This window comes from Manis pentadactyla, chromosome 7 (assembly GCF_030020395.1).
Source record: "Manis pentadactyla isolate mManPen7 chromosome 7, mManPen7.hap1, whole genome shotgun sequence".
Lineage (NCBI taxonomy): Eukaryota > Metazoa > Chordata > Mammalia > Pholidota > Manidae > Manis > Manis pentadactyla.
In genome coordinates this window covers 147,908,604-147,926,902 of record NC_080025.1, presented here as the reverse complement: position 1 = coordinate 147,926,902, position 18,299 = coordinate 147,908,604, and the positions used below count along the sequence as shown (strand labels likewise).

General features: G+C 44.1%; 1 protein-coding gene across 3 annotated transcripts in view; it reads left to right on the top strand.

Moving 5' to 3' along the window:
* The window catches only part of LMBR1 (limb development membrane protein 1), a 139,024-nt gene that overhangs the window by 22,208 nt on the left and 98,517 nt on the right, over positions 1–18,299 (top strand). For 2 of the 3 annotated variants that reach the window (XM_036899475.2, XM_057504942.1), the window contains exons 2-4: positions 6,123–6,195; positions 8,168–8,207; positions 13,669–13,808. In XM_036899475.2, the coding sequence (XP_036755370.1) occupies positions 6,123–6,195; positions 8,168–8,207; positions 13,669–13,808 (253 nt within the window). Of the gene's footprint in view, positions 1–6,122; positions 6,196–8,167; positions 8,208–13,668; positions 13,809–18,299 lie in introns of those variants that run through there. The other variant, XM_057504943.1, reaches the window with a different exon arrangement.

Sequence of the window (18,299 nt, the reverse complement as noted above, 5' to 3'; positions counted from 1 at the left end):
TGAAACTCCCACAAGGAGAAACATAATTTGAGTAGGTCTATATTTACTAAATAAATTGAATCATCCATTGACCTTCCAAACACCAGTTCCAGATGGTTTCATGGGTAAATTTTACCAAACATATAAGGAAGAACTGGTATCAGTTCTGTGCAATCTCTTACAGAAAATGTAAGCAGAGGCACTACTTCCTAACTCATTCTACGAGGCCAGCATTAACCTAATACTAAAATCAGACAAAGACATTGCAATAGAGGCAAACTACAGACCAGTATCTGTCATGAGCATAAATGCTCAATTTTGCAAGAACATACTAAAAAAACAATTGCAACAGTTATACGCCATGAACAAATGGGGTTTACACCAGGTATGCAAGGCTCTTATACGCTTAAAAATCACTTAGTGTAAATCCATCATATCCACAGACTAAAGAAGAAACATGATGTGATCTGGTTCAGGAGATGCTGAAAAAGCATTTGACAAAACAACACCTATTCATGATAAAAGCTCTCAGTAAACTGGGAATAGATGAGAACTTCCTCAACCTGATAAAGAACATCCACAGAATACCTACAGCGAACATACTTAATGGTGAGAAACTAGGAGCTTTCCCGCTAAGATCAAGAACAAGGCAAGGCTGTTGCCTCTCACCACTGCTTTTCAGCATGGCATCCTAAGCCTTAGCTAATGCAATGACAAGAAAAGGCATACAGACTGGGAGAAATAGATAAAACTGTCTTTGTTCTCAGATGACATGGCTGTCTGAAGAAAATCTCAGAGTCAACAACATTAACAGCAAAAAATCCCTGGGACTAATAGGTTATTATAGCAAGGTTTCAAGATACAAAGTTAATATACAAAAGTTGATTGCTTTCCTGTATATCAGCAATGAAAAATTGGAATTTGAAATTAAAACATGATACCATTTATATTAGCACAAAAAAATTAGAAGAAAGAAATGCTTGGATATAAAGCTAACAAAATATGTATAAGATCTATATAAGGAAAACTACGTATTCTGGTAAAAAAAAGAAAGGTCTAAATTAATGGTGGAGAGATAATCCACCTTCATGGGAGGAACATTCAATATCATTAAGATGTCAGTACTTAATGTTGTTCATTGCATGGGTAAACTTGGTAGGAAATAATTGTAAGGCATCTTAATTTTCTTCCACCGTTGCTTGCAAGGACACTTTGTTGGGTCTCTGTTCCCTACCTCTGATGACAACTTGGACTGTCCCATAGCTTTGTGGTCACCCCACATGTTGATAATCAAGTCCATTCTAGCTTGAACTTCCACCTTTCTTCCAGTTCAAAGCATCTTCCCTTTGCCCTAATCAGGTCTGATGGAGGCTAAGGACCCAGTAGCAGCAGGAAGGGAGTATGATTTCCTCTGTTTGTTTTATTATTTAAACACTCAGGAAGATTCAGGAGATATATGATAGTTCCTGTTTGTCAGTATCTCTAATATACCTAAAATATATATAATAAATAGTTTAGGAGACAAGTTTTATTTACATGAAACATTTAGGGAAATCAATTGTGCTAACATAGGTGAACTGGGAGTATTGTGGGGATTCAGAAAGGGAACTGTGTGGTAGAATAGTTGTGTTTGAAATAAGGAGTCCAAAGGACACAGAGTGAGTGGCAACTGGCTCTGGTGCCAGCTCCTCTCAAATAAATCTGTTCTTATGTTTTTCTGGAGTCTGGGTCTCAGAAGGGGTTCAAATAATTTTTTTGCTGGTGATTTGCAACGTAAGACTATATAGAATCTGAAAAATCTTAAGAATAAGTAATAAAGTGTAATATTGAAATTTACTTTGATAATATTGAAAAATAAAATATTTACCTCTTGTTAAAGGTCTCAGTGTTATTTGTGGGGAAATATTGTTTTACCTTTATTGAAGCACAAGTTAAAAGACACAGGACAGGAGGCACCACGATAGTTTGCTGTCATTCCCTCACCCTGTGTTGGATCTCAGAGGAGGGCATCTGCCTCTAGTCCCAGCTTTGGAAGTAGAAAAACTGTCTAACCATTACTGAGGTTTTTGTTTCATTCTGTTAAAGTTGTATTTTTGTTTTCATAGCAGGTAACTTTTACTTCCAAATTTGCAATACTTAACATTTGTTTTTGTGATTGGTTAGCCTTATTTCTGCTCTTAAGTGAATTGATTCTATTACTCTTTTCATTCCATGCTATGTGTCTTAGTTCCTTGATTTCCTTTGTCCATTAACTTTCATGCCTTCTCATCTAGCCTTCTGTACTAAATCCCAGGGGTTCCTGAAACTACCATTCTCCAGCTCTAAACACTAATTTTTAAAAATCCTGAATGTCCTTTAAAAAACAGCCTTCTCTTTTTCCACTTTCCTTGCTCACGTGTGTTTATTACAGCTGCTTCTCTCCGGGGAACCTCAGTTGACTGACTTCCCTACTCTTGCAATCACCTCTTGGTTTCACTTTTCTCCCAATCTACTTTGGTTTCATGGCCGACCAGCCCACTCACTTTGCTAACACCCTTAAACCAGTGGTTCTCAAACTGTGGTCCAGGGATTTCTGGGGTTGATGGTTAAAACCCTTGAAGAGCTTGTTGAATGAGAATAGAGTTCTGGTTCAGCCAGAAGTAATAGAAGAGAAGAGTGTTTGAGGCTGGCAGGCAAGGGGAAGCTGGTGACAGAGACTGGGGAACAATCTGAGGAGGACCATCGCTGACATGCAGGTTGCTGCTTAGAGGTCAAGTAAAATTGTGAAAGTGTGATTTGGCTGCTAGGTCATCACTGACCATTGCCAGCGCACTTGGAGTGGTCAGTAGGCGTGGCATCAGACTAGTGGTTGGAAAAGTGAGTGGTGGCAGGTCGAAGTCTGCAAGAATCAGCTGTAAAGGAGCAGAGAGAGAATAGAAAGCCTGTTAGAATCTCCAAGCCCCTGACAGTTCTTGGGGACTCTACCGGCATCTGCTTCAGCATCTCGGAATCAGGCTGTCAGGTTGGATGGCACCATCAGGCCTCTTGGGTTGCTGACTGCTTTAGCCTGGACTTGCCTGTAACTAAAGGCCATTTCGTCCCACCTCGGCTCTCACGTCTATTACATTCTTCTACTCCACTTTTCTCCCATTCTCCTGTGTGACCTAGTGTCTTCTGTCCCTACACTCCATGTTTCACTCCTATTTGGTGAACTTGCTCCTATTTCACAGAGTGAACAGAAGCCATCACAAGAGAAATACATTTATGTTTCCATTGTACATCTACTTACCTACCTGCAACGGACCTCAAGTGTTCTGTCTTCTCCTGCTCTTCCTCCCCCCGCCCCTCCTGCTTTGCTCCTGTGGGGTGTGTTTCCTCTCTCACCCCTCAACCTGAGCACATTGCTTCAGCTGCTCTCCCTTTTCTTTTCTGTATCAGTGATTTTTTTCTTTACTGTATTATTTCTGCAATCATCTGTAACTTTCCTCACTGAAAGTCCCCCTCAGCTTCACATCCCCCTTCCCACCTCCTTTGGGTCCCTTTACCATAAACCCCTGGGAACAGCATCCCCTTGCACTTTGTTTCCAGTTCTTCTCTCTTGATCCGTTTCAGTCAGGGTTTGCTTCTACCTCTCAAGAAAAACAGCTCTGTCAAGGTCACCGATAACCTGCATGTTGCTAAATCCAGCCGTCAGCTCTCGGTGCTCGTGTCCCTGGGCCTGCCAGCAGCAGCCGGCACGTCGGTGATTCCCTTTTCCCGGACAGACTTTCTTCCCTGGGCTTCCAGGACACCACCGTCCCGTGTGCCTGCTGCCTGCTGATGCTGCTTCTCTGAGCTTTGGCCGATCCTTCTGTCAAGTGGACTTCTAAAGATTTGAGAGCCTCAGGGCTCTGTTCTCAGACTTCTCTGGCTGCACTCACTCCCTAGGATGGAGATCTCTTGTAGTCTCAGGGCTCTAAATATCTACCTGCCGATCATCCCCCACCCCCACCCCTTTAAAAACATTTCTAGCCTGGCTCCTTCCCTTGAACTGTATAGATTATTATATCCAACTGCCCATTCAACCTCTCCACCTGAATAAATACTATGTATTTCAAATTCAACAGTGAAGACTACTTATTTCCACCTCACAACTATTCTACTCATAATCTTCCCTGATTCGGGAAATGGCTGCTCTGTCTTTGCAGTTTCTCAGATGAAGAACCTTGTGTTTATCCCTACAAGTCCTGTCAAGTGTTCTTTCAAAACCTGCTTGCAACTTGACACCTTTTTTTGGAACTTGATGACTTCTTAACACCTCTACTTCACACAGGTCTAAGTGACCTCTCTCCTGGGTGATTGCAGGAAACTCCTATCTCGTCTCTGTGTCCCCTTCCAAGTTATTTTCCCCCTTGCAACTAGAGTGAGCCTTTTGCAATGTCAGATCATATTATTGTTCTGTTTAGAATCCTGCAGTGGATTCCCATCTCATTCAGGGTAAAAACCAACACTTTGCTATGTGTGAGAACCAACATGTCTACAGAATTCTGTGTGGCCTCACCTCACTCCTGTGCCCTGGTTGGCTGGGCACACCAGAGCCTTCCCCGCCTGACCTGGCACTGCTGTTTCTCCTGCCTTGGGTGCTCTCCCTCGGGGTACCTGCTCTCACGGCTGTTCCTCAGATGTCACCTTATTAGTGAGGTGTGCCCCCTCACCCCTCTGGCCCTCCCTATTCCACTAACCCCTAACCCTGTAAACATCACCTGACACTGTACATTTATTTATTTATCATCTGTTTTCTTCTGTGATGTGAGCTCAGTGAGGGCAGGGGCTTCATTTTGTTCACTGTGTGCTCTCAGGTCTTGCAAGAGTGCCTGGTATGCAGTAAGCCCACATTAATGATCGCTGAGTGAATGAAATCCATTTAGCCTCTGCTATAAATACTAAGTCCTTGGACTGAATGATCTCCCTGTCTTTAACCACATAATTCACAGTGTTTCTGCCATCACTTTCTTTCCATGCTCTCCCAGCGCTACTCAGACTTCCGTTCCGTGGTAAACAGTTTTCCTCTGATCCTCATCATCTTAGAATATTCCCTCTGTTTACATTTCTTCACCAATAGCTGGTTTTCCTTTCTGACTCATCTCCCATCTCCAGTGGGTTTTGGGAGGGGGTGGTGAAGGTGTGATATTCTCGTGTCTGCTGGAGTCCCTGACAAGCCCCAGCAGCAGGCTGTCCCTGATGTTCTTGACTCTTTGCTCTTTTGGTCGCTGTCAGTATTGTCTGCTCTCACTCTCCCATGTGCTTTGGGAGACCTTTGGTAACAGGCTTATTGTCTTCCTTTCCATTCATAGTTTGTTATTTCTAGATCACATTGTACAGTGGGTGTCCACCACCTAGATCTAAGATGGCTTTCAGTCATTTGGCTGCAACCCTTCTTCAGAAATCCACATGTAGGGTGCTCCCAGACTGTCAGCACCTGGCATGGCTTCGCTTGAGAGTCTTCGTGCAGTTTTTGCCATGGTCCATATTTTTATTTCTAACATATCTGGTCTTTGGCGATAGTGAGGTCTCCTGCTCTTTGACCAATCCTTTCTTACCTGTCATCCTCTAGATCTGATAGAAATTAAATGGAATTCAATTTTAATTTAATGCTTTAAAAAGTTTCCCCTTCAACTGCTGTTTATTTTGATATGTGATATATTTTTGAATAATTCTCCCCCTTACACACTGATTTGTGATGCCTCTTGTATGTATAACCATATTATATACATTTTTATGTAATAGAATCTGTTTCATTGATCATCAAGTTTTGGTGCCAGCACACTCTTCTTTATTGAAGCTTTATGGTATTTTTAATATTTTGTGGTAGCCTCTCATTGACTTTATTTTTCAGAATTGTTGGTGATGGTCTGGTTTTTTACACGACCACATGATTTTGAAAACAATTTGGTAAAAAAATAATTTCCACTACACTTCATTTTTTCCCAGTAATAGTATTAAACAGGTTAATTGAGTAGTTCATGTAAATTAATATTTTATCAAAACTGTAGTAGCAAAATATCTAAAATTTTTACCTTTTATAGATTTAATCCTTTTTTACCATAAATATCAAAGGTGTATCTTCTGTAATTTAAAAAAAGATACGCAACAAATGTAAGTGATCCGTTTAATTTTTTTTCCAGATATGTTTCCTTCTCTTTGCCGTTCTCTATGTTGCTTCCTACTTCATCATCACAAGATACAAGAGAAAATCAGGCAAGTAGCATCATTGTCATAATAACTTAGATGATCTTATCAAGTTTGTGGTCTGTCTGCTCTGTGCCCATCAGTGTGGTGGCATGTTCACTGTGCTCATGATTGGAGCAGGCAGTTGCCCTGCGACTAAGAGCACTAAAAATAACCTCTAGGGAATTTGTTTATCGTCATTCTGTGTCCAGCCGAGAACAGTGTGGGGCTCTTCCGCATGTGGGAAATCCCAGAATCCCTTAAGATATTTGGTTCCTTGTGACTGGCTCTGATGGAACATACCGTGGCCTGATCCTTTCTCTGACTGCTAGAATATCTTTCTTTTCTCTAAAGCAATATAGAATTAGAATTTCCATAATATCATCAAGTATTCAATTACAAATAATGTTATCCTTTTATTATTTCATGTGTGTCCTTACCTAGCCGGATGGACCACTATGTTTTTAAAAAATGAACTTTGTGGTGACCAAGTCACAGTTTTTTGTGTCAGGGTTTTATAAGTACCTAGGCAGTTGCCTTACTGCCTCCTTTTAAATCTCAGCTATTTTCTAGAAATTGCAGGGTTTTCTACTTGTGATGTTGGCTAATAGAAGGTGCCATATGAATACTGAAGACTTCTTTATACTATGTTATCCTGTTAAACTTACTAGACTTTTGAAGGCAGTTGGGAAGTAGTGCTTGCTCTCGTGCATTATTTTAGCACTATTACTTGGCTCTGTGACTATGCTGAAAGACTCCTTAGGTTCTTTAATCTCTCAGAGTCTTGAAAACCCACAGATCCAAGATCACATCTTAGCTATTTTTAAAGAAGGTTTGGTATCAGTTTTCATAGATTTATGGACACAGAAGGAGGGAGAGAGAGAAAATTAATAAATATATATGTATTGTTTTAAAGGAAATTAGGAGAAGATGAACAAGAAAAGTGGAGATTTAGTAGCTGGTTTTTAGAATGATGGTGGGCAGGGTGATGAGGGCCTGGTTGGTAGAGTGTGGGGAGTACAATTGAAATGGGTATGAAGCTATTAAAACATTCTTCACGATTTGGTGGTTGATTGGATATGGATACGACAGTGTAAAAGTTCATTTGACTGTTATTTTGTCGTCCCTTTGGCTGTAAAGCTCTTTTGGGCAATCAGAAACTCAGAATGGAGACCAGATTAAGAATGGCCCAAATAAGCCATTGACACTGGAGCAGGTGTGTGCTCAGAATGCCAGAGACCTACAGAGAGAGCCTTTGAGGACAACCTGTTAGGTACTGAGCAGGAAGGGCCAGGGGTGTTGGGCATATTCTTGTAATTGGATCATGGTTTCTTTAGATGGTAAGTATGTGGGATGACAAAGGGGAGGGCTATCAGCCACGAGAGAGGGGAGGGGAGGGTGAGTGACTGCTGGAGAAAGGGCCATTGGCTATGTAGAAAAGATACACAAAACTTGATGCATTTCTGTCTGTAACCTGAACAATGATTATGAAGTATGTTGGCAGTGGTATCCAAGGTGTTTCAGGATGGCCTCACAGAATCCTCATTATCACTGCTACTAATGACAAATCCAAATTATAGACAGTACATGAGTCCTGGAATTCTGAACTCTAATTTTACTGTAGAAAGTTTTGTTGGATATTACTAACCAGAAGATTTCATTCAGTAGCAATTTCACTTGCACTGTAAAACAATTAACTTCATAGTGGTGCTAGGGGTCTACTAAATTTTATTTTCCTGAGCACTACATATTTGGTATATAGTAAATGGTAGTTTTGCTGATCGGGATTTTTGGTCAGCCACCACACCATATTCTCTGTGTCCCACCCCATCTAATTTAATGAGATTTAAATTTGGATCCATGTCGAAGTAAGCAGCGTGTTTTGAAAATCATTGCTATTCAGTAATTGCTTCAAATTTATGTTTTTGTTTGTATTTTCTTATAATTAATGACACATTTTATCAGAAGATGAAAAATATTAATACCTTAAACATTTTTGCAGATGAACAAGAAGATGAAGATGCCATAGTCAACAGGATTTCGTATGTATTTTAAAGTTCAGTTGTTCTGTTTCTAATTCTGAAGTCATAAATTCTCAAAATTGAATTCTCACTTTTGGGCATAAATGTGGAAAAAATTCACCCCAAAATATTAAAATATCATTATTATATTAATCCTGTCCTCAGAAGCACATACATAAAAGCAAAGATACATGGATAATTGAAGATTATCTCCTGTTAAAATTCACTTATTTAAGGAGCCAACAGATTTTATCTTCAGTGGATTTAAGCAGGAAATGGGTTTATAGTTGGGAACATTGTTTGGCCGCAAGAAAGAAAACTGGTCTCTGAATAGTCTGCACAGACTGGCCTCTTGGGGCAGGAGCAGATGCCTGTTGTGACCCACTGAGTGCTGGCCTGTTGTGGGTGGGGTGTGGGCCCAGGCCGTGCCTTTACCCCACAGAGGCTGATGAGATAGGACAGAAACACCCTGTATTTTTTGAGTTTTTTTTTTTTATAGAAAGCAGTGAATTCCTATCTATCAGATTTTGCTGGATTAAAATGTGAAATTACACAGATATACCTACATATGAGAGTATCTATGTTCCAAGATTTAAAAAAAAATTGATACTTTACAATTCTTTGCAATAGTCTCAAACTTATAGAGAACTTAGAAGTGTAATAAAAAGAGCTTTTCCCCCCAGAACAGTTTGAGAAGTTGCCAACCTGCTGCTGTGTTTCCTCAATTCATGAAGAATGCATTCTCCTACACATTGTGTACAATTCATGAAGAGTGCATTCTCCTACACATCTACTGCTCAGGCACCTGGATACTGAAACTGATAGTACTACTTGGGCCCCATTCGGATTTACAAGGTCCCAGCAATGCCCTTTGCAGCAGACGCATCCAGTTTAGAATCACTGCATTTGGGTGTCCTGAACCTTACTTTCCTTCAGACTGAAATGCTCCTTCAGTAGTCCCCTGACTCTCTTGGCCTTGATACTTTTGAAGATTACAGCCCAGTTATTTGGGTTTGTTTCTTCATGATGAGTATCAGGTTATGCATCTTCGCAGAGAGGAGTGGGGATAGGAGGTGAGGCAAGGGAGGAGGGAGAGAGAGACTGCATGTACTTACACATGCTTGCACATACATCGGGCTGTTACCCAGCCATGAAAAGCAGTGAAGTACTCACATCGCCAGAAACGTACACTGAGTGAGAGAAGCCAGACACCAAAAGTAACATAGTGTCTGATTCCATTAGAAATACCCAGAAGAGGCATATCTATCAAAGGCAGGGGCTGAAAGAAGGGGAGAGTGGGGAGCAACTGCTTAATGGGCATGGTCTTTTCTTTGGGGTGATGGAATGTTCTTGAACTGGGAAGAGGTAGTGGTTGCACAATACTGTGAGTATACTAGATGCCTCTGAATTGTTCACTTTAAAATGGTAATTTCATGTTGTGTAAATCTCACCTCCAAAAGAATTTTAAAGAACTAACAAATGACATGAGTCAAAACTGAAAAATGAATATAAGTACACCCTAATGGACTAGATTAGGTAATTTATTTTAAATACTCTAGGGAAAACAAATGTAACTTCATTCAGGGAATTCTTGCTCTGTGGGTTTAAAACTTAGGTCCATAACTTTATGACTTAAATTTACAGGATTAGGGGCTTTATTTTATTTTATTTTATTATTTTATTATTTTATTTCATTTTATTTGTACAAATCTTGAGTCATCATTTTTCTCTGTCTGTATTATTGCTCCTGTAAAAACAGAATCATTTACTTACCTCAGAGAGCTCCAGTGACTCACCGTCTAATGGGTGGATTCTAAGGCTTTTGACAGTGAAATTAATTGTCTGGGTAGGAAGTACCTGTGAGATGTGTGCCTGTCCCTTTCTGTTTAGTCTGTGTCTCCTTTTGGTGGTAAATCTCATATGCATTTGTGGGTCAGTGATTTACAAATGGGCAAGAGCATATCACTTGGGCTTTAACGTGCGGGGTTTTATGAGAACGGGCCTGTGCCACTCCTTTGTGATGCCCAGGAGCCGCCCTACCTCCTTTACCTGTTCTCCTTTACTGTCTGCAGGGCTTTGGGCTCTCCTGGCACACGGTCTCAGCACTGCAGTGATGCCCCCGAGACCCCTTCCTGCAGGTAGATGGGTGCGCGCCGATAGTCTGGCGGAAGCTTGGAGGAGAGCCCGTGAGGGAGTGAGGCTGACCTGGTGTGTCCCCTGAGCTCTGTCCCAGAGAGCTCTCTGTGTTTCTCTGACTTTTTTCTTTGGTCCTGTGATGGAGTGAGTGAGAACTGAAGAGTCAGGAAGATCTGGGTACAAAATTTGAACTCAAGATTAACTTGAGTCCCGAAGAGATTGAGAAACAAAGATGGGTTTTCTCTGTGCCTGAATGGGAGCTGCCACATGCTCCGCAGTGCTGTTGGGCATGTGAAGTAGCACATGCAGCAGAAATCAGGCTGTGGAATAAAGGCTGTGAGCCCACGCTGTCTCCGTTCTTCCCTAGCCAGCTTGCCCGCCCTCTGCTGCTGAGAGGGCCCTGGGGGCACTGAAGAGGAGGATGGAAGGAGGCCCTGCAGAGATAGAGGGAGGAGTGAACAGAAGTCCTTAGAGCTCTCAAGTGCAGAGTGTAGACAGGTTCTTGCGTGGAGGCCACTCATGGGAGGCTTCCCTGCAGCTGACCCAGCATGGAGTCCATGCCCACAGACCTCAGGAAACGGGTACATTGGTTGGCAAGGAGCAGGGTGCTTTCCTAGTTTCCTAGATTAAGCTTCCTACAAAACAGTTACTGATTAAAGGGAAAAGAGTCACTTCGGAGTGGAGAGTCTTGGCAGACACCACATGATCAGAGGTCAGAGAGAACACGACCAGGCATGGGGCAGGCTGAAGTCCTGGGCCACCCTGGAGGCTGCAGAGGGAAGCAGGAAGCGTTGCTCTGTGATGCGCCTGCCTCCACATGCCGAAGACCAAGTTCCTTGTTTCCCCTGCAGTCTGTTGGCCCTCTCCGCCAGAGTCGATGTCAACTCCACGGTTCCATCCTCAGATCCAGCCCTGACCCCTGTCAGTCCTCTTCTATCCCACAGGAAATCCTATTGCTTCTGTCCTCAGAATCTGCTCCCTTTCCGAAGGTGACCTTTCTGGAGCCGCCCTTCAGTTCTGAGGGGTGCTTTTATGTAGTTATGTAAGCTATGACCACTGTCACCCTTTTCCAACTTGACTTACCGTGAGGACCCCTTGCCAGCATTTAATTCCATCACACCAACTTTTTACGAATTGCTCTCCTTGCAGCTGCTCAGGATGGTTACGCAAGGTGGCATTATCTTTTTTGTATTTCTAGGGCCAAGCCTGACACCAAATTGTATCAAGTCCTAAAGGTTTCTTGTTGGCAGAGCCTGCGTTATGGTGACCATACACTCAGGATTTTCCAGATCACCTGTGAATTCAAACACTTGATCTGTTTGCCCTCGTGAGCATATCCCTTTGTCAGATTTCCAGTCTCAGTTTCTTCTTTGGGAACTGTGGTCGGACTTCACGCTGAATGTGTGGTCAGAGTGCCTCGAGTGCCGAGAGCAGAGGGCCTGGCTTTCCTGAGAAGAGTGGGAAGGAGGGTGCTGAGGGGGCCCACTGCCCGTGTTGTGTGGGGCCTGGGGGAGAGCCGGCTGCGCCCAGGGGCACAGAGCACAAGCCATTGGCCTGCATGTGGGCCTCGGAGCTGGCAGGTGTGTGACTGGGTGTGGGCTCCTGCCTGGCCACAGGGGTCAGGAGAGCTGGCAGGGCCTGGACGGTGAGGGGTGGCTCTGAGCTCAGTCCCTGGACGGTGAGGGGGTGGCTCTGAGCTCAGTCCCTGGACGGTGAGGGGTGGCTCTGAGCTCAGTCCCTGGACGGTGAGGGAGTGGCTCTGAGCTCAGTCCCTGGACGGTGAGGGGTGGCTCTGAGCTCAGTCCCTGGATGGTGAGGGGGTGGCTCTGAGCTCAGTCCCTGGACGGTGAGGGGTGGCTCTGAGTCTCAGTCCCTCATGGTGAGGGGGTGGCTCTGAGCTCAGTCCCTGGACGGTGAGGGGGTGGCTCTGAGCTCGGTCCCTGGACGGTGAGGGGGTGACTCTGAGCTTGGTCTCTGGGCAGTGAGGGGTTACTCTGAGCTCAGTCTGAGTTGGAAGGAAGGGGTTGTAGCAGTCGGGATCACTTCCTTACCCACGGGGATATGCCTGAGGGAGCTCGCTCAAGGTCTCTGGCTGTCACTCTGGAACTGACAGGGGGCAGCCTAAGACCATACCTGTCCTGGTGCTTTTCCCAGGAAAGAAGTCCATTCAGCACAAACCAGACTGTAAGACGTCCCGTCTCTGATTTGAATTGTGTGTCTGTATGTGTCTTACGGTTTGTCTACCTTAAAAAACTCAGTGATTTGCTGGGCAGAGGTTTCTCAGTGGTTTGGCTTCTGAGTAGGAAACACTTCTGTTTGTCGCCACAAGGTGGCGTTGGCCTCGAAGTTCCCCTAGTAGATGTGCGTTCTGCGCATTTAGTGTATGGTTTTTTTCTCATATGTTCTTACGTTTATTTTCACGTTCTTCCTATATTAAATCTAATGGGACAGACATTAAATTAGGGTCCATCTCTAAAGTTAGTGAGTTTCCGTTTTCCTTTGCCATTCTCGTCACTTAAAAATACTTTTTAAAGTAAAAATTCTTCAACATGTATAACTGAGAGAGTGAAGATCCCTTATTTTCCCACTCTCTTATGGGATTGCTGTACATGATGCTAGATTTTTTTTTTTGGTACCTCTATTTTCATGTGTGTATATATGCTTTTTTGGGGGATGTGGAGAGCAGGTTTTATATTTATTCTGCTTTGTTTCTTTTTTGACTTATTTTCAACATCTTTATCAGTACAAATTGGAGATACGTAATTTTTAAAAATGGCAAGAGTGTTTTAAATACTGTTTAATAGTACAATGTTCAATAGTTTCCTGCTGTTTACTAGTATAATCTGCTTAACCTTTACCCATTGGAAGAGGTAGCAGATCAATGGCTTTGTTTTTTCCCCTGAAATAACCATTTTAAGTGAACTAGTCTTTCATACTGCTTCCACAAGTATTTTTTCACCTGAAACAGTTGTTGCGTTGCTGTTAACATATATTGCCAAAGTTGCTAATTAAATGCAGTTGTGAAGTAAATACTTAAATTTAAAAGAGGAATGAGACTATAATTTATTCTTTGTAAAATGTGTGAAGCACACCGTCTTCAGTATATGTATCTTGTAGGGTCCACTCATTAGATTTAATGATCTTTTCATTGAGTAAGGAATTTTGGGGTTTGTCTAGTTGAAGTTCGAAGGTCATACGTATATTGTTTGTCTCCCAACTATATATACTTAATGAGATTCCTACACAGTTCTTTTTCAGTTACAACGCTGCAGAGTGTGTGTGCTTTCTGAGTGCCTCCCCTCTGCCGGCCGCTGCAGGCAGTGACGGTGCCTCTGATCTCTTGCAGGTTGTTTCTGAGCACGTTCACGCTCGCTGTCTCAGCCGGGGCTGTCCTGCTTTTGCCCTTTTCCATAATCAGCAATGAAATCCTGCTTGCCTTTCCTCAGAGCTACTATATTCAGTGGCTGAATGGCTCCCTGATTCATGGTTAGTAAATATTGTTACTATAATCATAACTATTGATTTAATTTTTACTGCAGTGTATTTTTGGATTTTTCTTTTTTATGTTTCCGTCATAATTTGCTACTTCAGTAAACCATTTGAGTCCTTAATGAAATCAGAAAACCAGATTTTACTTCCTATTTTTAGTTGTGAAAAGGCTTTTAATCAAGAAGTAGTTTTTATACTTCCCATGATTTCAATAAATAAATATTCATTTAAATACTTAGCAAGAGAACTTTGGTTTATCTGGATATGTCAGAAGAACCCAACTTCCACTTAAGACATTAAAAAACTAGCCATAGTTCTATTTTATTTATTTGCTGTTAGTTTCTTTAGTCATTTCAAAATGTATGATAGAAGGGAGGGAAAGAACTGTCAAGTACAAACTTTAAACTGAACGTGGTTAAAAATAATGGCTTACTTATTACAGGCAATGTGATTTATTGCTTTGAAGCCAAATAGAGCTGCATTCCAGTCTTGACTCGATAAATACATCTTATGTTACATGATAAAGGGAATAAGAAAGGAAGAAAAAGTATTTGCTCAATATATACGTATACACATCCACATACTCATCATACACCAGCAAGGAACTACTCAGGGCGCTGCAGTCCTCCTTCTGTAACTGGGCACCTGAGCAGAGCTGGTGGTTCTGACACCTCCTTCTCGCACCTGTTGTACGTCCTTTGCTTTACCTGGTGGGGTGATCCAGACCTTTCATTGCCAAGGGGTCTAGGCCACTTTGAGTCCTGCCTAGACTGCGTCGTAGTTTTCCATTGGCCTTCATCCCAGGGCATGGTTCTGCTAAGGGATGTGCTGCGTTCCAGGCACGCTCTTCCTTCCCTCCACTGTGAGCAGCAGTCCAGTGTCCCCTTGGCAGTTTGAGTCAGTCACCCCAGTCAGCACAGGAACTTCCTTTCTTGGTCATTGGTTCAGAGGCACAAGGAGCCCCAGTGGCCAGTAACAGAATCATTGTGACTCCTGGTGAAAGCATCTCTAGGCTAAACGTGCATAAGGTCACAGGAACAGGATGCAGGAAATTTTGCTAGTGTCTTATTAGGGCTAATAGAGAGTGATAGATACCACTCCCATTTCTACCCTTGAATTCCTGGACCTGTGAATCCTGGTTATGGGAGAAACACCATCATATATTGGATGCAGATTCCGAGCATATACAACCTTCTGGAGAACCTTGCCCTACCTATCCCTGCAAGGTATTGCCATCTAACTGGCACTGTAAATGGATCTTCAGAAGGCCATTCTCCCATTCCGTCAGGCCAGCTGCTGCAGGTAAGGGGAACATGGTAAGATTAGTGGGTTCCGTGGGCCCACCATAGCACTTTTTTTTGCTCTGAAGTGAGTTCTTTGACCAGAAGCAGTGTGGTGTGGTTGTCGTTATGGCGGCTAAGGCATTCTGAAAGTCCAGAGGTGGGAGTTTTGGCAGGAGCATTGTATTCAGAGAAGGCAAATCCATCCAAGTAGGTGTCTGTTTCAGTAAGAAAAGAGTGCTCCCTCTTCCATGATGGGAGTGGTCGAGTGCAGTCAGCCTGCTGCCAGGGGACTGACTGATCGCCCTGGGAGTGGTACCATCCTGGGGTCTCTGTGTTGATCTCTGTTGCTGGCCAGTTAGGCACTAAATGGTGGCCATAGCCAGGTCAGCCTTGAGTGGAAGTCCATGTTGCTGAGCCCGTGTACACCTCCGTCCCTCCCACCACTTTGTTCATGAGTCCTTGGGTGATGACTGGGGTGGCTGGGGCCAGAGGCTGACTGGGATCCACAGAACAAGTTACCCTGTCCCCTTGGTTATTAAACTCCTCCCTTTGGTGAGCAGTCATGTGGGATACAAATAGGTTCACATTTTTGTGCCATTCAGAGAGGTATTTCTGCGTACCTCTTGCCTGGATTTCCATGCTACCAGTTTTCCCATTATGTTCCTTCCAAGTCTCTGCCCGTCTAGCCAAACCACTGGCCACGGCTCTTTTCTCTTCCTCTGTCCCTCAGTATCAGCACAGTCCATGGATACAGGATCACGTGTCTGGCCATCTCCACTTCTGAGCGAGGTGGGCAGTCAGGTGTCCCGGGAGGACTCCCTCACCACTGCCCTTTGGAGGTGCCCAGAGAGGGGCTGAGGCACTGTCACTGTCCACTTGGGGCAGTGTCTGCCGTGGGGCAGACCCATCTGCGAACCAGGCCCACGTCTTCTCCTCCTCTGCCAGCTGATCATAGGGACTTGCCCTGAGGCCACAGGTGCCTGTTGGGAGAGAGAAGGCAGGGTAGGAGGAGTGGGGACCACGAGCATTTGGGCCACCTCTTCACTTAATGTACTTGGGCCCAGCCACGTATACACCACTCCACTGGTGGTGGTATTGCTGTGTGTGCCCCAACTTCATGGCTTGATGGGTCAGACACACCTGTTCGTAGTGGGCAGCTCGGGTTGCATGGTGCCTTGGAGGCCCATGGTCAAGCATCCGGCCTCTGCTGAGGTGCGGCAACAGGCTGAGAGCTGTTCTCCAAAGCGGAGTAGTGATTTGCAGAGATGGCAGGGCTTTACTCCGAAGTCCCAAGGGCCTGTGTTGCGGTTCACCGGGAGGGGCTGCCAAAGGCTCCAGACAGCCTCCTTCCTGCACCAACACCTCCGGGGCCATCGGGTGTGCTGGGCCCTGCCAGCGACAACACAGTCTGCACAGCCAGGACCTGCTGCAGAGCCTGCCCCTGTTCCGGACCCCCCTCTACATCGCAGTACCTGAAGCGGGCCAGAGGAGCATGCTCAGGTGAGGACGCGCCTCCAAGACCCAGAGGCCCACTCAGTGCTGTGTCTCCGTTGGATGTTAGAGGGGCCAGATGCAAAAGCTGAACCTTCACCTTAGAGGAGATACTCTCTACGTGCCCCACGCCCATAGACCCCTGGAAATTTCACTGAGGTGGAAGGCCCCTGAATTTTTCTTAGAATTATTTCCCATCCTCTGATAGGCAAACATCTTACCAGTAGGCCTAGAGTAGTTACCACTTATTTCCCGCTAGATCCAGTCAGCAAAGCCTTACCATAATAAGGGCCAGTGTGATACACTGTGGAAGAGAAAGGTGCTCAAGTCCCCTGTGAACGACCTCGTGACGTGGGGATGGAGTGTTGGTGCCCCTGAGGGGGGACAGTGGTGATGTGCAGTTAGCCTTGCCCGCTGGAAGCATGCTGCTTCTGGTGGGCTCATGGAGAGGGATGGCACAGGAGGCATTTGGCACGCAGCAGCTGCTTGCCGGCTCCAGGGGTGTGTTACTCCCTCAAGCAGGGAGACCATGCCCGGTGCGGCAGCTGCATTTGGAGTCACCACCTGGTTTTAAGGTCGTGATCATCCAGTGCCCTTCTCCAGGACCTGTTTGCTCTGGCGGCCTGGGGGTCACCAGCCCTGCATCTTCAGTCCCCTATGGAGGCTCTAATCTCTGCACTCCCAGGAGAGATGCTGTATTCCTTCAGGTGTGCTCCCGTCCTAGAGGCAGGCAGTCGCAGCGTTCCCCACTTGGCCTTTCCCACCAGAGTAACCCTCATGCCTTAGGTCAGGGAACACTTGTAAGGATTCTGCCAGCTGCCGAGTCTGTCTGTTCTAGTCGTGCATTCTGGAACTGGGGATATGACCACAAAACAGTTTGGGGACCCACAGTGAGATATGTGAGACTGGAGATAAACCTCCACTGACCATCTGCCCTCCATGCACCCCTCCTCTGACTGGCGGACCACCATGAGGTTTGGGTCTCCTGGAATTAGCATCAGTTCAGAGCCAGTGGTTGTCTCTGGAAAGTCTGATTATTTCCTGCACCCCAGGGTAGTTATGTCATCCATATTCATTTGCCAATCATGTACTGCCTTGTGATATTTGTGGGCTGTTCTTGAATTCTTACTTGTCTTTCTTGGTTAAGCCTTTTGTGAATTTATGCTATATTCTTTTGGAACTCAGAATAGTATTAAGTTCTCTAAATCTCCCATGGACCACCTGCTACAGTACTTAGACTCTGAAAATGTTCAGTAAAGATCTATTGAATAATGCAATTAATTGTAAGATTAGGAATACTTTGGTAAAGGTGAACTTAATTTGACAACCTTAATAAAAGATCATTAAATAAAGGAATTTAATGACATCCTACTAAATTGTCAGTATGGAAGTTTTTGATTGATTGTGCCTGTAGTGTGTAAATTACATATGAATTAGAGGCTAAAATATGTGTTGATAATGCTTTAGTATGTGTAAATATATTTAGTTTGGCTTAAATACAGTGTTTGGATTTTGGGCACATGGGTTTGAGATATTACATGATAACCACATTACCTTGGATACCATTTTTCTCTGGGCCAGAATTTAGTAACATCAATAAATAAAATATTAACTTGAGCTCTAAATCTCTGTATCATGTAACAAGATGTAGCTCTGTCTACAATGAAAAGATAATTAAAATGGTTTGAAAAATGTAAGGTAGGAAAATGATGAG